At 49.1% G+C, this 17,332-nt stretch overlaps 1 protein-coding gene across 7 annotated transcripts in view; it reads left to right on the top strand.

The window, feature by feature from the left end:
• The window catches only part of LOC120808992 (uncharacterized), a 56,207-nt gene extending 40,967 nt beyond the window's left edge, over nt 1-15,240 (top strand). Inside the window, exons 17-48 of one of the 7 annotated variants that reach the window (XM_078097862.1) lie at nt 772-831; nt 921-1,083; nt 1,220-1,316; nt 1,482-1,607; nt 3,136-3,178; nt 3,925-4,036; nt 4,118-4,274; nt 5,291-5,358; nt 5,467-5,521; nt 5,606-5,780; nt 6,108-6,214; nt 6,602-6,748; nt 6,830-6,939; nt 7,047-7,187; nt 7,551-7,676; nt 7,770-7,887; nt 7,966-8,086; nt 8,542-8,672; nt 8,750-8,826; nt 8,899-8,965; nt 9,081-9,195; nt 9,715-9,797; nt 9,882-10,073; nt 10,169-10,309; nt 10,489-10,559; nt 11,327-11,371; nt 12,317-12,367; nt 12,459-12,653; nt 12,763-13,044; nt 13,598-13,717; nt 13,823-14,042; nt 14,561-15,240. In XM_078097862.1, the coding sequence (XP_077953988.1) occupies nt 772-831; nt 921-1,083; nt 1,220-1,316; nt 1,482-1,607; nt 3,136-3,178; nt 3,925-4,036; nt 4,118-4,274; nt 5,291-5,358; nt 5,467-5,521; nt 5,606-5,780; nt 6,108-6,214; nt 6,602-6,748; nt 6,830-6,939; nt 7,047-7,187; nt 7,551-7,676; nt 7,770-7,887; nt 7,966-8,086; nt 8,542-8,672; nt 8,750-8,826; nt 8,899-8,965; nt 9,081-9,195; nt 9,715-9,797; nt 9,882-10,073; nt 10,169-10,309; nt 10,489-10,559; nt 11,327-11,371; nt 12,317-12,367; nt 12,459-12,653; nt 12,763-13,044; nt 13,598-13,717; nt 13,823-14,042; nt 14,561-14,610 (3,766 nt within the window). In that variant the 3' untranslated portion in view covers nt 14,611-15,240. Of the gene's footprint in view, nt 1-771; nt 832-920; nt 1,084-1,219; nt 1,317-1,481; nt 1,608-3,135; nt 3,179-3,924; nt 4,037-4,117; nt 4,275-5,290; nt 5,359-5,463; nt 5,522-5,605; nt 5,781-6,107; nt 6,215-6,601; nt 6,749-6,829; nt 6,940-7,046; nt 7,188-7,550; nt 7,677-7,769; nt 7,888-7,965; nt 8,087-8,541; nt 8,673-8,749; nt 8,827-8,898; nt 8,966-9,080; nt 9,196-9,714; nt 9,798-9,881; nt 10,074-10,168; nt 10,310-10,488; nt 10,560-11,326; nt 11,372-12,316; nt 12,368-12,458; nt 12,654-12,762; nt 13,045-13,597; nt 13,718-13,822; nt 14,043-14,560 lie in introns of all 7 variants that reach the window. The other 6 variants (XM_078097861.1, XM_078097864.1, XM_078097863.1 and 3 more) reach the window with 6 other exon arrangements.
• The last annotated feature ends 2,092 nt before the right edge of the window (nt 15,241-17,332 follow it).

Raw genomic sequence — 17,332 nt, 5'->3', positions numbered from 1 at the left:
GTGGAGTGCTGTACCATCGGGTTCCTGGTCCCCTCCCTGACTAAGGCCCTTCTCCCCCGATCGCTCAGTCTGGCTGGGCGGCCGACTCTAGGAAGAGTCCTGGTGGTTCCAAACTTCTTCCATTCCCGGATGATGGAGGCCACTGTGCTCATTGGGACTTTCAATGCTGCAGAAATCTTTCTGTCCCCTTCGCCAGATCTGAGCCTCGATACAGTTCTGTCTCGGAGGTCTACAGATAATTCCTTGGACATGTCTTGGTTTATGCTCTGATATGTCAGCTGTGATACCTTATACAGACAGGTGTGTGCCTTTCTCAGTCATGTCCAATCAACTGAATCCAGCACAGGTGGACTCCAATCAAGTTGTAGAAACATCTGAAGGATGATCAGTGGAAAACAGGAGGCACCTGAGCTACATGCTGAGTCACGGCAAAGGCTGTGAATACTTATGTACATGTTATGTTTTCCTTCTTTATTTTTAACAGATTTGCATTATGGGTTGTTGTGTGTAGAACGTTGAGGAAAATAATGAATTTAATCCATTTTGGAATAAGGCTGTAACATAACACAATGTGGGACAAGTGAAGCGCTGTGAAGACTTTCCAGATGTACGTACACGAGGTCCCGACAGTTGAGACGCACATCTGTCATCATAACACCATCACCTTTATTCTCATTCTAAATTCATGCGTTCATTAAACATCTGACTCGCCCTCTCTGTATTCCATGTCGCATCTTCCATCATCCACCCTCCACCTCTCTGCTCGTCCAGCATGAGCTGGTGTCCATCCAACTGGCGTCGCCCCGACCAGGAGCCAATAGACAGCAGGAGGTAATCGGCGTCGGGGCGAACTTACGTTTCCCCTCGGAGGTCACAGCGGGTGAATGAGCCGTGATGCTAACGTGCTAGTGTGGTTGCAGCTACAGCCTGGAGGGTCTGGAGGTGGAGAAGCTAGAGGTCCGGGCTCAGTGCCCGAGCCTCGGGGACCAGGAGGAGAGGACTCTGCTGAGGAGTTCACGCCTGGACGGCCAGGAGAGAGGCTCGCTGCTCTCCCTCACCGAGGAGGAGCAGGAGGGAGAGCAGGTGTGTGTGTGTGTGTGTGGACAGGCGTCGGTACGAACCCACCGTATCCACACTGACTGGGGTTGATCTGCTTTCCCTTACAATAGTAAATAGTAGCTGGAAGCTTCCTATTTATGATTGTGTGTTATCACATCAGGTACCGTCAGTGACAAACCGCCGCCCTGCCATGTTCCATCAGCAGACCCTCACCAAATCCATCTCCATGGTTGCCATCGGCCCCCGAGATATAGATGGTGAGTTGCTTCTTTACAAATCTCTTATCTTTACCTCCCGGCTCCATTCACCTCCTTTTAGTTGTGAAGTTGTTCTCTTTAAACTTGCGGGTAAGATTGTTCTTCTGCTTCCCTGTTCATCCCGCCGCCCCCCGTTGTCACCCCCTCCCCCTCCCTCCCCTTTAGTGAGCAGATTTCCAAAACGCAGAATCCGTTTCTCCCTCAGCATCTCCCCGCTCCTCCCTAAAAGTAGACGCTTCTTTGCTATTGGCTCCTCCTCCAGCGAGGAGGAGGAGGAGGAGAAGGGAGGGAGTAAGTATGATGAACGTAGACGTGGTCTCTCTTTGTCCCGTAACACCGTCCCACGAAACAAACTAACATGGTGTTCATCTCCTCCTGGAGAGAAAAGACACTTATTGTAAACCGCAAATATGTCAATCATCTCTCACTGGTACCTTAATCCCCCATCACCCCCACCTGATTCATCCCCCCCACCTGATTCATCCCCCACACCTGATTCATCCCCCCCACCTGATTCATCCCCCCCACCTGATTCATCCCCCGCACCTGATTCACCCCCCCCCACCTGATTCACCCCCCCCCCACCTGATTCAGCCCCCCTGCACCTGATTCAGCCCCCCCACCTGATTCAGCCCCCCCACCTGATTCATCCCCCTGCACCTGATTCACCCCCCGCACCTGATTCATCCCCCTGCACCTGATTCACCCCCCGCACCCGATTCATCCCCCTGCACCTGATTCACCCCCACACCCGATTCATCCCCCCGCACCTGATTCAGCCCCCTGCACCTGATTCACCCCCACACCCGATTCATCCCCCTGCACCTGATTCACCCCCACACCCGATTCATCCCCCCGCACCTGATTCAGCCCCCTGCACCTGATTCACCCCCGCACCTGATTCATCCCCCTGCACCTGATTCATCCCCCCCACCTGATTCATCCCCCGCACCTGATTCATCCCCCGCACCTGATTCACCCCCACACCCGATTCATCCCCCTGCACCTGATTCACCCCCCCCCACCTGATTCATCCCCCGCACCTGATTCATCCGCCGCACCTGATTCATCCCCCACACCTGATTCAGCCCCCTGCACCTGATTCACCCCCGCACCTGATTCAGCCCCCTGCACCTGATTCACCCCCGCACCTGATTCAGCCCCCTGCACCTGATTCACCCCCGCACCTGATTCATCCCCCTGCACCTGATTCATCCCCCCCACCTGATTCATCCCCCGCACCTGATTCATCCCCCTGCACCTGATTCATCCCCCCCACCTGATTCATCCCCCCCACCTGATTCATCCCCCGCACCTGATTCATCCCCCGCACCTGATTCATCCCCCCGCACCTGATTCACCCCCACACCCGATTCATCCCCCTGCACCTGATTCACCCCCCCCCACCTGATTCATCCCCCGCACCTGATTCATCCGCCGCACCTGATTCATCCCCCCCACCTGATTCAGCCCCCACACCTGATTCATCCCCCCGCACCTCATTCATCCCCCACACCTGATTCACCCCCCCCCCACCTGATTCATCCCCCACACCTGATTCAGCCCCCACACCTGATTCAGCCCCCACACCTGATTCATCCCCCACACCCGATTCAGCCCCCGGTGCCTCCTGGGGAAACAGCTTTTGGACTCAAGATCTATTTAACTTTAAACTGCAGTGGAACATGAAATCTTTGCCTCTTGACTCATAACAGTTTTCACTCCTCTGCTTTCTGATCATTCAGCGCTTTGTCTCTTCACCTGAACGACTTGTGAACATGTTTGCTGCAGCATGTCTGATGTCTGTCTGTTCCTGTAGGCATCAGCACCTTCTCCAACAACTCCGGCTCCCTGGAATACAGGTAAATGGCCCAAATAGTTTACTGTGCTGTTGGGAACAAAGGGTGACAGCGGCGTGGTCTCATTTAGGAGGGACACCCGGAAGGGAATTTGCTCAGATGTGTTGGATACTTCCACCTAAACTCCGAGAGAGAAGACGCACAGCCGTTTAATAAGAAGTGGGTGTAGTAACGGGGACGTCAACCATCGCTTTGTGGACTAAAGTTCTGCTTTAGAGCCGTTGACGCGAGAAGGTGAAGCTACAGCGACACACTGAGTAGGAAACAGGTTACAATCACCTGACAACAACTAAAGGTCCCTGTGAAAGTTCCAAGACAAAATCCCAGCAACCTGTCAATCAAAGGGCAGCCCCGCCCTGAAGCCCATTCAGCTTAATGGTAAATTAGATTCTAAATCATCAGTTACTAAATAAATATCATCCTGAATCAAAGACATACTAGAGACTGAGACCATGAACACGTTTACAATACGGAAATAAGTCATTTTGTCTCTTCTATACAACCCGAGGAGTCCCACTGAGTAGACCGTCCAAGACATTTTAGCCTTTCCTTCTCAAGTAGGGTAAAATAATGAAGTGATATTAACTGAAACGCTCACTTCAGGCCACCACAGTAGCGATGTACCACGTTTAGTCTGTGTGAGAAGTGATCGCGCTGCTCTACGTCATCGCTGCACTTTGGTAACAATTCAATGAGTTTCACACGAGAAGTCTTTGTTACGTGTTTTAAAGCGGATTGGCGTTGGTTAGTATTTCAGAGGAGGAGCCGGGTCCTCTACGGAGCGACGCCGAGGCTAAAGGAGGACCTAAGATCAGCCGCACCTTCAGCTACATCCGCAACAAGATGACCAAGAAGAGCAAGGTGGGATTCATTCTTTGTACAGGACCTGCTTCAAAAGGAATGTGTGATCTTCATTGGTTTCCATCTCTTTCTCGCTTGCAGGAGAAGGAGAGGAAAGGCGAGAGGGAGCGGGAGAGCAAAGAGAGAGAAAAGAAGAGTGCAAGCGGTCACGTCTTCATCCCCGCCGGCGCGTCTCCATCCGCGGCCTGTCAGCACTGCAGCAAAGTCCTCAACAGCAAGGAGACGTTCCTCTGCAACAGTAAGGCTCCTCCGTCTCACTCCAGACTCCTCCGTCAGGTGTCTCTCTTGTGAACAGTTAGTGTTAATAATGCAACAGGCCCTCACATGCGTCACCAAACGTATATTCAAAATCCTCTTTGTGTCTTAACACTCACAAGCAACTGTCACTTAACCTTTGGGACCTTCCCGAGCGCCAGACTCCCTTCAGAAGACCCTGGAGTTGAAAGCCGGAGGCTCGAGCAACGCAGGCCGACCCAACGCTGTGTAGAACGTCGTAAGCTCAGAACGTTGTGTCACGCGGGACTCTATGAGGAGCTGGAAGCCAACAGGAAGTTGTCTGAGATGCACACGGCGGTTTCTGCTGACGGGGTTTCTCTGCTAAAAGGTGGAGATGTGTTTGTTCCAGTGGCAAGACGAGGGGACGTTATGCTAACTTTCCCCACCAGTCTTGCACTCTGTTGCATCACTCCAGTGTGTGTCTGTGTGTGTTGTTGTTGCCGTGGTTACCAGAGCAGTGTTGGCAGAGGGGAAAACTGAGCAGTGTGTGTGAGGGTTTGTCCCTCCGGAGGAGGAGGAGGACCAGCGGTCTGTTGGCTTATTGTGGAATCATTGCCCAAGTCACTGCCTTCCCCTTTTTCCTGTTTCTGTTTCCTCTCCACGGGCGTCCACTTTGATCTAAAAGAAGGGCTTTGCTCCCTGGGGGTCCCTGGGGGTCCGTCAGCCGGGCAGATGTGAACTCGCTGAGGTTCTGTGGAGGTGAACTTCCCCGTTGTTTTGGTGGCATCTGGGCCCTGAAAGTCCTTGACAGTCCCTCTGAACCCGTCCACGGACGATCACGTCTGGAATTGGCGTCGACGCGTTCAAGTCTCAGCAGGTTCATGGTTGAAGTGTGCCGCTGGCATCGGGTTCTTTTCCTCGTTTTTCCCCGCGGTGAGGGAAGCTCGGCCTTTAACGGGCTGAATGGACGAGTGACTAACCTCTTCCCCCTGACGATCACCAGGCAGGAAGTGTTTGTAACGATGGTGTCGTTTGCAGACTGTGGGGCCCATGTGCATAAGTGCTGCAGAGAGAGTCTGCCCACCTGTACAAAGAGCAAAGCAAAGGTAGGTCTGATGCTCACTCCTCACAGGTAACGCTCAGCACGAAACGCACCTTAGACTCTGAAGTGTTTCACACTTCCTCCAAAGACGTCCTGTGTTTGCTTCCAGCAGCAGTTGCTGGTGGCAGAAGCTGCTCCGGGGTCAGCTGTTAACACCAGGAGTAAATGTAAGAGCTTATGTAACTATGTCATTACTAAAAAAGTCTCCTGCTGGTACAGCAAGTCCTAAATGTTCCCCGTTACATCCACAGCTACATCTTCAGCATCGTCTGCGTCCTCTACGTCTTCCTCGTCGTCACGGGAACGCTGGTCCACAGCAACCAGCCCTGAAGAGCAGCTCCCCTTGAGTTTTCCACGAAGACACCCAGGTCTGTTCAACCCGCACAGCAACCTGGCAAAGAGCATCTCCACCAGCAACATAGCCGGGTGAGACGCCTCACACACACACACACACACACACGCACACGCACACACACACCCTGTACCTCTGTGTGTGTGTGTTCTTAAGCCTAACCCGTTAACCCATTAAAGCCAAGTCTGAGCCCTCAAGCAGGCCTGAAACAATCCTCTCCAGCTGTGGCCGCAGGTCCACACAAAGATGGACAATTACACAAGCGCACACATTCACACACACTGACAGACTGGTGTCATCATGATCGTTCCACGGCTGCTGGTGTTGCAGTGGAAGTAGAACAGACATCCTGTTTGTGTTGTAACTCGTTCTCATTGAATTCTTTGTTCGGTTCCCTGCAGGCTGGACGAAGTGTCACTTAAAGGCCTGAAGTTTCTTTCCCAGTCCACTGACTCTCTGCACAAGGGGGGCAAAGTCAACGCCTCCACGGAGTCCCTGACGGATGAAGGTAGCGCGTTTTTCTTCTTCTGCCACACTGACTGTGGATATAAATGCATGAGGCGTCTGCGTCTACTGTACAATGTAGAGTCCAAACTACTGCCCATGAAGGCCAGACAGCCGGTGCAGGTGGGATCAGGGAGCTGGGGGTGAATACCAAGCCCCCCCCCAGCTTAGCATGACAGCCACGAGGTGCATTAGCGCCGCTGCAGCTCAGCGTATTGATCATAAAGGCCTCTATACATTTATGATCAAATCAAAGCAACTTCTCCTTCATCTGCAGGGGGCAACTGACATGTTTGGGGGTTTTGGGGAACTGTTCATGTCTTGCGTTTTTTTTATACACCGGCTACCTAACAGAACCTTTCTGATGTGGACTCATGCTGTTTGTGCGAAGGTACGGAGATGATGGACAGCCAGCTGATGGGAGAGTTTGAGTGCGACACTAAAGATCTGGAAGCCGACTCTTGGAGCGGCACCATGGAGAAGAAGTTCCTGAAATTGTTGAAGAAAGACGAAATCAAGAAACAAGACGTTATCTATGGTAACGATGCGTTGCGACTCCTTTTGAGAAGGATGCTGTTCATGATCACGGGTTAATGTGCCGAGCGCTCCCTCTCCACAGAGTTGTACCAGACGGAGTTCCACCACGTGAGGACGCTGAAGATCATGTCCGAAGTCTACTACAAAGGTCTTCAGAAAGAGCTGCAGCTCGACCCTCAAACCCTGGACAAGGTGACGGACGTGCCGAGGAGCAGTGCCACTTGTGGACCAGAGTACCGGCAATATCGATGAGGAGAGCGTCGTGAAAACTGCACATATTGATTGTTTCCCTCCTGTAGATCTTCCCCGTTTTGGACGACATGTTGGAGACGCACACACATTTCCTCACTCTGCTCCTGGAGAGAAAAAAAGCTTCATCAACCGAAGGACAGAACAACAACTACCTCATCTTCAGCATCGGGGACGTGCTGCTGAACCAGGTGAGCGAGGCAGGAGAGCCCCCCCCCCCTGAGAGGTTTAATCGGATTGACCTTCATAGTCACATAACTCAGAATATTACATGTTATGATCCCATACCAGTGGCACTTTATAACGAATACAATAATAGGGCACTGCATCATATGGTTGATACGCAATAATAATTCATTGATTGAATTGATGGATTTCCTTGTGTGCTGTCAATGTATATAAGGTACCACTGAAACGCAGCTGCAGCTGTTAAATACATTGAAAAATAGATTTATAACAATTCCTGTGAAATGCAATTCCCTTCTTTTCATTTCTACTTTTGTAGAAGTTAAAAACAAATAAGAATATTAAACATCTGGTGTTTTAACCTCTAGTTTTCAGGCAGCAGCGCCGATCGCATGAAGAGAGTTTACGGGAAGTTCTGCAGTCGCCACAGCGAAGCCGTCAATCTCTACAAAGACCTGCACGCCAAAGACAAACGCTTCCAGGCGTTCATCAAGGTCGGCGCTCGTTCTTCTAAACACGCGGGGCACGTTCACCCTGCAGGGGGTCTGACAGTGAACTCACCTCCCTGCATCTTTGCGTCCACGCAGAGAACGATGAGCAGCAGCATTGTGCGGCGACTCAGCATCCCAGAGTGCATTCTGCTGGTCACCCAGAGGATCACCAAGTACCCCGTCCTCATCCAGAGGATGCTGCAGCACACTAAAGGTACCAGAGCAGCCGGCTGGCCCCCGTGAGCCGGGAGGAGCAGGCCCTCGCTTCATGTGCTTCCTCTCGCTCCCACAGACTCCGATGAAGACCACGGCTGCGTCTGTGAAGCTCTGCGCTGCGTGAAGGAGATGATCACGGCTGTGGACAGCAAGGTCAACGAGCAGGAGAAGAAACAGAAGCTGAGGGAGGTGTACAGGTACAGACACAAAGCTCACACTGCGACTGGAAGATGAGTTGAAAGGTCCATGGACAGCTGATGAAGAAAATGTGATTAAATCTACTGCTACTAAATCCACTTGCAACCGCGTAACAATTTCATTTTAAATTCTTCTTTTGTTTCCTCCCTCCATTGCCTCTTAGACGTCCACAAGCGCATTTATTTATTCTCTGCACGTTGGAAATAAATGTCTGTGTATTTTGCATCACCATCAGAGCAGATCATGTTGGCTCTGGCTTTGCCAGGAAACATTTTCATATTCCTATTAATCATTAACAGAAAAACACAAAAGCACACCTTCCGGTTTGTCTCTTTCACTGAACACTATGTACAAAAGAACAACGTCCAAAGTGAATGAGGAGGGTCAGCTGGAAGCTTTTATCTCAGTGTGGGCGGGGCATAAACCCTCAACCCTGCTTTCTGTGATCTTCCAGTCGCACCGACAGCAAGTCCATCATGAGGATGAAGAGCGGCCAGATGTTCGCTAAGGAGGACCTGATTAGAGGGAGGAAGCTGCTGCACGACGGAGCGCTGCAGCTGAAGAACTCCGCCGGGCGGCTCAAAGGTACGTGACGCCTCGCAGAGGAAACCCCGGTGGACTCCGTCAGCATTCAGCGCGCCGCATCCTCCTTTGTGTTGCAGACGTCCAGGCCATGCTGCTGTCGGACGTGTTGATATTTCTTCAAGAAAAAGACCAGAAATACGTCTTTGCCTCATTGGTAAGAACCTCCATCTGCTGGCGTGTATATTCTCACAGTCTGAGAGTCTGACGTGGAGCTCTCTGCCCTCAGGACCAGCGCTCCACCGTCATCTCTCTGCAGAGCCTGATAGTCCGAGAAGTGGCCAACGAGGAGCGAGGTCAGGCGCCTTCTTCTTCTTCTCTGCTTTGCACACAGAGCGAGTCACGCATTTGATAAACAGCGAGACACAGCAGAGGTCTGTGGTGTGAGTCAGTGTGCCGTCTCTCCCGCAGGTCTCTTTCTGATCACAGCTGGAATAGAGAAACCAGAGATGGTGGAGGTGTTGGCCAGCAGCAAGGAGGAGCGCAACACGTGGAGAGCCATCATACAGGACGCCATGCACTGCATGTGAGGATGCACCTGAACACCGGGCTCTCAGTATGGCCACGTAAATGGGCGTTTGGGCAAAAGAATCAGACGGAGTACCGCTGTGATGTTGACAACACACGTTAAACTTTGGAGGATAAATAAAACCAACAGCGTCAGCATGGCGACTGAAATTGTGACTTGAATGAAGGAAACTTTCCTCTTCATTTTCTCCCCATTCTGCCTGGTAACCATCGCCGCAATAACACCGCAGCTTGGTGATTGTGTGAGCAGACAAGCACAAACAACACGTGTCAGAACAGCGTAGCAGAAGTCCGATGATTCCAGTTGTCGGCTGGTCACAAGTGGCTCTGATTACACAACCCAGCATCCCAGATCATAACCTGGGCCCAATAACAATGAGGTACCTTCAGGAACAGGTGGGCAGAAAGCTGTCTTAAGGTTCTCCCAGCAGGCATTAGTGTCTCTCCGGGTTGTTCGGGCCCCAGAATAAAACTGGTCTGATAATATTTGAGCTTCACAGTGTTTGTGTGTCTACAGGGAGAAAGACGAGGACGAGGGAGTCCCCAGTGAGACAGAAGAAGACCGGAGGCAGCAGGAGAGCAGAGCGAAGGAGATCCGAGGTGACCCCCCCCGACCCGTGGCATCAGGTTCGATTGTTTGATGGCCTCGTTTTCACGTCTCTCATACAGTCTTTTGTGTTCCAGAGCTTCTGCGAAGGAAAGACGAGCAAATCATCTCTTTATTGGAAGAGAAGGTCCACATCTTCAGGGACCTGGGCGACTCTAGTCCCGCCCCTGATGATCCCAGTCCACCGGTCAGAGAGCGGATGTTGTTCATGGCCACACCCGACGACGTCACCAAGGGGGAGCCAATCATGATGGACGCCCTGAGGGAAGGTGAGCGAGGTCTCATGGGGTCACACGCCGCTGCCTGGTGCCCCAGAGGTTTGAGTGCTGACACCGTGTGTTTGATCTTCCCCGTGTCCCTCCAGTGGAGACCCTGCATGGCTTGGTCAACAGCGGCTGCAGTGTTCCAGTCGGCCTGACAGGGGGCAGCGTGGGACCGGTCTGCCTGCCCAGGAGAGCGGAGACATTCGGGGGCTTCGACAGTCACCAGATGAACAGCAGCAAGAGTGAGACACACACACACACACTCGCATGTGTCTTTGGGTCAGCCGTTACGTAGACGCCGTTGTTGCTGTACTACAGTCAGTCCAGTCAACGCTGATGTGCGTTGATTCAGATTCCTGAAACATGACAGCAGGTTGATCTCACATAAAAAACCTTCTCTTCTTCTCTTCACTGTCCCCAGATGGAGACAAGGAGGAGGGGGATGAATCACTGGACCTCCGTAGGACGGAGTCAGACAGCGTGTTGAAGAAGGTGCAATTCATTATTCTTAGAAACAGTTTGTTCCAAGATCTGTTTTTAAAAATGGATGTCAACGTCACTGAGTTCCCTTTAGAGAGCAGAAATGGCTGAACATGTTTTGAGCCAGCAGCTAATGTTGTTATTTTATTTTATCTGAATCACCAATGATTTGTTTCCCCAATATTTTAAATTCATGGCCTTGTTAACATTGTTACATAATCTATTGTAAACTGGTACCGAGACTCTTTGTGTTTTACTGTCCAGTATTTTAAGTGAAAAGGGATATGCTGCATCAATAAGAAACCATAAACCTAGTCATCTTCTCTTCATCTGATTTACCGATGAACCCTCCAAAAGTCTCTGAGCTCAAAAGGTCACAGCGTCAAACACGTGACACGTGATCCCTTTATTATGACCTCAACACTATTCAACACACTCTTTTTTCAACACGGCTGTGCGGTTTGCTAGAAGGGGCCTGCTGGACTGCACACACTTAACTATTTATACACCAGAGAAGATTTCACTTGCTTACCAGCGGTACATTAACAATACCACCAGGAGCGAGTTAGCATGCTGAAATTAGCATCCAGCTAAGGCCACCGCTGTGTCTACTCGCAGGCTCACTGCAATGTAATATAATGTATTCCTCCCGGTATCTCACTGCTGCTCACAGACCACACAAACGCTTAGCTGGCATTACATTACAGCATTTGATGTCAACATTAATATGAATTATTTTGGTGTGTGTGTGTGTGTGTGTGTGTGTGTGTGCGCCTCAGGGAGCCACCGCCAGCCTCCAGATGTTGCTGAAGAGAAACCATGAGGTATGCAGGCTGTAACCAGAAGCAGTTTCAGCCTCCGTGACCATTTGCATGTTGCCAAGCAATTCACACAAGCGCACCTCAACACAGCAAATGTGGCAGCGCTAACTGCAACTAGTGTCCACAGCAAGAAAGCACTATCACTATCGCCCTATCAGGAACTGTATTTATGGAATAAGCTAAAACTCAAAATCTAAATAGCTAGCTAGCTGGCACACATGACGTGTAGTGCGTGTTGCTAGCTAGCTGGCACACATGACGCGTGGTGCGTGTTGCTAGCTAGCTGGCAAACATGACACGTGTTGCTAGCTAGCTGGCACACATGACGTGTGGTGCGTGTCGCTAGCTAGCTGGCACACATGACGTGTGGTGCGTGTCGCTAGCTAGCTGGCACACATGATGCGTGGTGCGTGTTGCTAGCTAGCAGGCACACATGACGCGTGTTGCTAGCTAGCTGACACACATGACGTGTGGTGCGTGTTGCTTGCTAGCTGGCAGACATGACGTGTGTTGCTAGCTAGCTGGCACACATGACGCGTGTTGCTAGCTAGCTGGCACACATGACGCGTGTTGCTAGCTGGCACACATGACGTGTGGTGCGTGTTGCTAGCCACCATTAGCCCACTGAGAAAGAGATGAAGGCAATTGACGGGAGGAGTCAGAAATATCTGTCACTGTTTCTCTTTCTCATGAGGGCTTCTTGGTATGAAATGCTGTCACTTTTTGAATTTATGTTTGTGAATTAGCAGATTTGCAGTATTATTTTCTCCGTCAATATATACAGCCTCCAGAATAATGTGCAATTCAATTTGTTCTCCTCCAAAGGCTGTTTTTCCAAAATAGGATAAGATAAAACAGTCAGTTTATGAATTTGGTTCTACTGTTTGATTTTATGAGCCGTAATTTAAATCAATGAAAATGCTGTAATTTATCACTTTGGGACTCCAGCAGGTGCAGCACAGTGTGACGCATCTTCACGGCCTGCTGATCTCACTTCAGGTACCAGTCACACAGCTTCAGTAAAAAGAATACGACGCACACACACAAGTACACTCGACCTTCATTCTAACTCCTCCTCTCCTGCCCAAAGGCCGTGGTAGTGCAGCAGGACTCGTACATCGAGGACCAGCGGCAGACGCTGAGCGAACGGCTCACCGCCAATTCTTCCAGACACTCGTCGTCCTCCTCGCTTTCGTCGTCTTCCTCGTCCCGCCCTTCCTCCCTCATCGAGCAGGAGAAACACAGGAGCCTGGAGAGACAGCGGCAGGAGGCGGCCACCCTGCAGGTCCACGTTCACGCGCCATCTTTCTTTTTTCACACGATGAGTTGTGGCGCCATCCACTTTGTTTAATTGTCTTCATCTAAAGGAGTGCTTGTTCTTTTGTTGGTTGCAGAAACAGCAAGCTGCACACCAGGAGGAAAAGAGGAGGAGAGAGAAGGCGTGGGAGCTGAAGGACAGGTGTCTGGCAGAGCGGGAGGAGAGGCTAAGAGCAGACGAGGACCAGACCCAGATGAGGCATCGGGAGGTGACGGAGGAGTGGGAGGCGCTCCGGAGGAGGAAAGAGGAGTACCAGGTGGAGCTGGAGAGGCTGAGGGAGGCGCAGAGGAGGCTGGACAGAGACAAGGAGGCTCTGAAGAGAGACACCGAGAGACTTGAGGCCATGAAGAAAGACGAGGTCAGAGTCCCTGAGGGCTTTTTCTCTCCATTCCCAGTCCAGTAATGATGCAGAGATTTGAATGTCCACACCGATGACCAGATGACGTATCCCAGCAAACACCATATTTATGGGCATCCCACAATACACGTCTGGGCTTTCTCCAAGTCCCGCCCCCTGGAACCAGACTGGTCAATCGTAGTGTAGCTGTCCGTCTTTGCTCCTGGCTCTCACCAAAGTCTGAGACTAACTTCATGTTCAGCGGATTTGCATTCCTACACAACATCCTGATGTTAAGATGTGCTATCTGGTTTTCATGGTGGTCCTCCAGGACAATTGTACAATACAAGCACAAGAAAACTGAAAACCCAACCAGATAAAAACAGGAGGAGGGAAATGGATCCTTCTATCATGGGTTCTAGAAGCGTCAGTGATAGTTCTAAGACAGAAGTAACTCTTCCTATGATAACGTTGTTGCCTGACGAGGTAGCAGCTCCCTTCAGGGTGTCACTGCTGGGTTAAAGGTGAAACATGGGCGCGTCAGTGACCACGTGTCTTGTTTCTCTATTGACAGTCGGAGCAGCTTCATCGGTACCAGCGGACTCCCTCCACCACCTCCGAGGAGTCCATAAGGTTCCACAGCTCCGGGTCTCTGGACCTCGAGCCGAAGGAGGCAGCCGAACAGCCGAAAGTGGTAAAAATCGATTGCAGAAAAGGTGTTTGTTGGTGTTTCGGAGGCGTAGCAACGGGTCCCCGAACAAGTAAAGAGAGCTTCCCTTTTTCTCTGGATGTGCCACAGGTGGAGCTCTCAACCTCCGCCCCGACCAAAGAGCCTTTCCTCCGCATCGGATCCAAGAGGATGAAGAAAAACTTCAACCCCTTTTCCTCGTCATCCTCCTCCAAGACTCAGGGAGCAGAGAAGGAGGCGCAGCTCCCCAACAGGCTGCTTCAGCTGACCAAACCCAAGGAGAAGAAGGACAAGAGGAAGACGAAGGGCAAAGCAGAGCAGACACAGACAGGTGCCTCGACCGAGCTCCACCCGGTGGTTTCTTCCGCTTAATCTCTTTGCTCCTTCTCATTTTTCATACATGACATATGAAATCTGATGGAGGCAGTGATCTATTCTCACTACACCTTCACGCTACACAATGGTTGCTTTGAAGAAATGTCCTCATTTTCCTTCCTGTTGAGAGTTCTTTACTTTTCAAACGGTTTGCATTTGAATACTTCGATGTACAGGGCAAATATTACGAGGCAAGAAAGTTCCTGTAAAGAGGTTAATGTCATAAAGGCGTCGAGTCACATCAAAGGTATCAGTAAGGGTGATAGTTTTTACAATAATAATAATATACATTTAAAGATTTGTGGAGTTTTCCTAATGTTAGTTTAAAATGATGGCAATATGTCGTTTAATTATTAAGTATTATGAGGCGTGACTTTTTACGAGCTACACTGGCTCCGTTCCAAACTACGAGCTCCTCTAAAGCTCGCTGAAGAATATGCCAGATTCTGACCTGTGGCTTCCTGTCTCTCACAGCTGGAGTGATGTTGGATCCTCAGAACGACGGGGACATCTTCTTCTGCTGAGGACAGGGACAGCTTACATGTGGACCCCTGAGTGACCCCTTGGCTCTCTATTTGCAAATGAAATGCCCACATGGGTCTCCTTTGCAGGCCGCATGGACTTGTCCCGACCGAAAGGAAGACGATCCAACTAACCTGCAACAAGCACTGACCTCCTCCATGAGTCCCCAGCTGATGTCCCGTTGAGCTGGGGACTCAATCAGGGGGTCTTTGATCAACAAGTACGCCCCTCCCCTCCCCTCCCGCCTTCCATTAGTAAATCCAACAAGAGGAAGAGGTATTCCTGATGTCTCCTGGCTGTAGGGACCCTCAAACCTCCTCCAGGTCCAGACTGTAGCTTCAACACTTGTAGTGCCTTAAGTCTCTGACATGGTCTCCGTCTGATGGACGCAGTCACTGCAGGACAGGTGCTTCACAATCGCCAAGCAAAGGAAATCTGTCATCAAACAGATCAGATGAATCCATGAACGCCTTTTTGGTGTGACAATCACAGCAGTGCAACTTAAAATACACATATATATATATATATATATATATATATATATATATATATATATATATATATATATATATATATATATATATATATATATATATATATATATATATATATATATATATATATATATATATGTGTGTGTGTGTGTATTTGTATGTATATAATGAGTGAGTGATGCCTCATTTTAACGGTTTGCCATTTCCCCTTAATGATCCCATCACACGTTGGTTACAGTCATTTGCGTGGGAACATCACTAACAGATGAGCTGCATTTAAATCCAAACCAATCTGCCTTTCATAGCTGCAGATTTTATTCTTAATATATCGTCAATGTTTTGTGATGACACAGATCCCCAGGAACTCGTTCTTTTACCCTTTTGTAACATGTAGCACACTGGTTTTGAGTTGAGTATTTGATGTTTATCTACATCTCACCCTTTTGCACGTCCATTAAAACTCTCTGAAACCATTCGGCAATGACAGAATAGTAAAAGTAATATAGAATAAACCGGCTCGTCCTAGATTCATACTGTGATGACGTGGTCATATCACGTTTCTGCCTCTACGGTCCAAATGAACGACCTTTGGCACGTTGAGAAATGGAACAAAACCAAATGTGGTTGTTAATGTTTTACACATTTAAAACGTCACTTTAACTGAGCTCTGTAGTTCGTTCTTGACTTTTATTAATATCTCCAGAGTTCTCCAGGAGCATTTGACCACATGGCGCAGCCTTCGTCAGCAGATTGACTCAAACATCCACGTTGATGTAAATCAATTTGGATAATTGTATTACTATATTAATAATATTGCATTAATTTGCCCCTCTGTAATAATCGTTGATTTTAAAAGGAAAATTATAATTTAGTTAAGCCCTACTAAAGTCTTCAAAGAGAGACAATCATTGGTTTTACATTGTATTTGGTCGATCAGTACACATAGAGATACTGTGGATTGTCAAAGGAAGGCTCATGGACGGGCCTTTTAAACGGGGATAACTATTTATAAATAGTTTCTCTCAAAGGAACTTTACAGATACTTAAAATCGACCCATAATCCCTTTGAGCGTTGCATAAAATCCCCGTTATTTTGATCTGAAAAGGACGAATAGAAGCCAAAGCTCAGTATCCGTTAATACCCGACCCCTTCAACAAAATCCTCCCCCTATGAACTGAACATTGCGTGATTTCCGATGCTGGTTATCCTCCTCAGCCCTGCTGCTCCCTTTAATCCGCTGTGCGATTAAAAAAACCTGCATTGATTTTCTTCTCCTGTTCTCTGCTGAGAAGAGCTTCAAGACGCCGGGGCTGGAGAACAATATTCCAGCCCTCGGTGGCACATTGTCCTCTGACACGGAGAGTGTGAGAACACCAGAGGCGGTCGGTCTTCCTTCCGGTCTTCAGGTTCAAGGGCAAAGAAAACTTCTTTGGAGACTCGAGAAGAAAATACTGATTTCTATCCGTGGAAATTCTCATGAATACCAATCGATTACAAGATGTAATTTCTTCAGTACCACACAGCATTAAAACCAGTGACCAGTTAAAGTTCTGCTCCCTAAACAAGAAACTATATGCACTCTTTAGTTAATTAAATAAAGGGAGGGGGGAAAGGTTATTTTCATGTCTGCATTAACCTGTCATTCTGCGTGCAGAGGTTTAATTCTACACTGTACGCTTCAGGCTCTAACCGTCACAAAGAGGCCGCGCGCTACTTTAGCCCTCTAGCTAACGTCAACGTGTCTTCTGCTGGCGAAAACAGCTTTTTAACTTTAATGCTAACGTCATTTTGAAGAGAGAGTTAGCTAACCGACTAACGACACGCTAAGAACTATGTGAGCACAAACATGGCTCAGTTTACATGTTGAATCATGTAGCTATTATTCTATAACAGAACAGTTTAGCGTGTAAGCTATTTTTAGTGTCACCAGCCTCTTCACACACTGATGGTTTTCTTTTTCTTGCTTTTCACTGACAGAAAATATTTTTAAAAACACTCTTAAAAATTCCTTTGTATGTTAATAAAATAATCACCTAATTTGGATTCCAGTCGGAATGGAGTAGATGAACTGAAATAAACCAAAAAAACACATTTGAAGGGAAGTGTCTCGGATGGCAATCCTTGTGAATGTATTACAGTGTTTAACATGTTGAATCTGAATGTATTTCCCACTCATGGTTTTTGCTGTAATGCGGAGCTATGAATTCAGCTACCTAATTTTTCTGAAAT

The sequence above is a fragment of the Gasterosteus aculeatus genome, chromosome Y (genome assembly GCF_964276395.1).
Source record: "Gasterosteus aculeatus chromosome Y, fGasAcu3.hap1.1, whole genome shotgun sequence".
NCBI classification, from domain to species: Eukaryota; Metazoa; Chordata; class Actinopteri; order Perciformes; family Gasterosteidae; genus Gasterosteus; species Gasterosteus aculeatus.
Note: the sequence above shows the minus strand (reverse complement) of the source record. Positions and strands in the feature narration are given on the sequence as shown.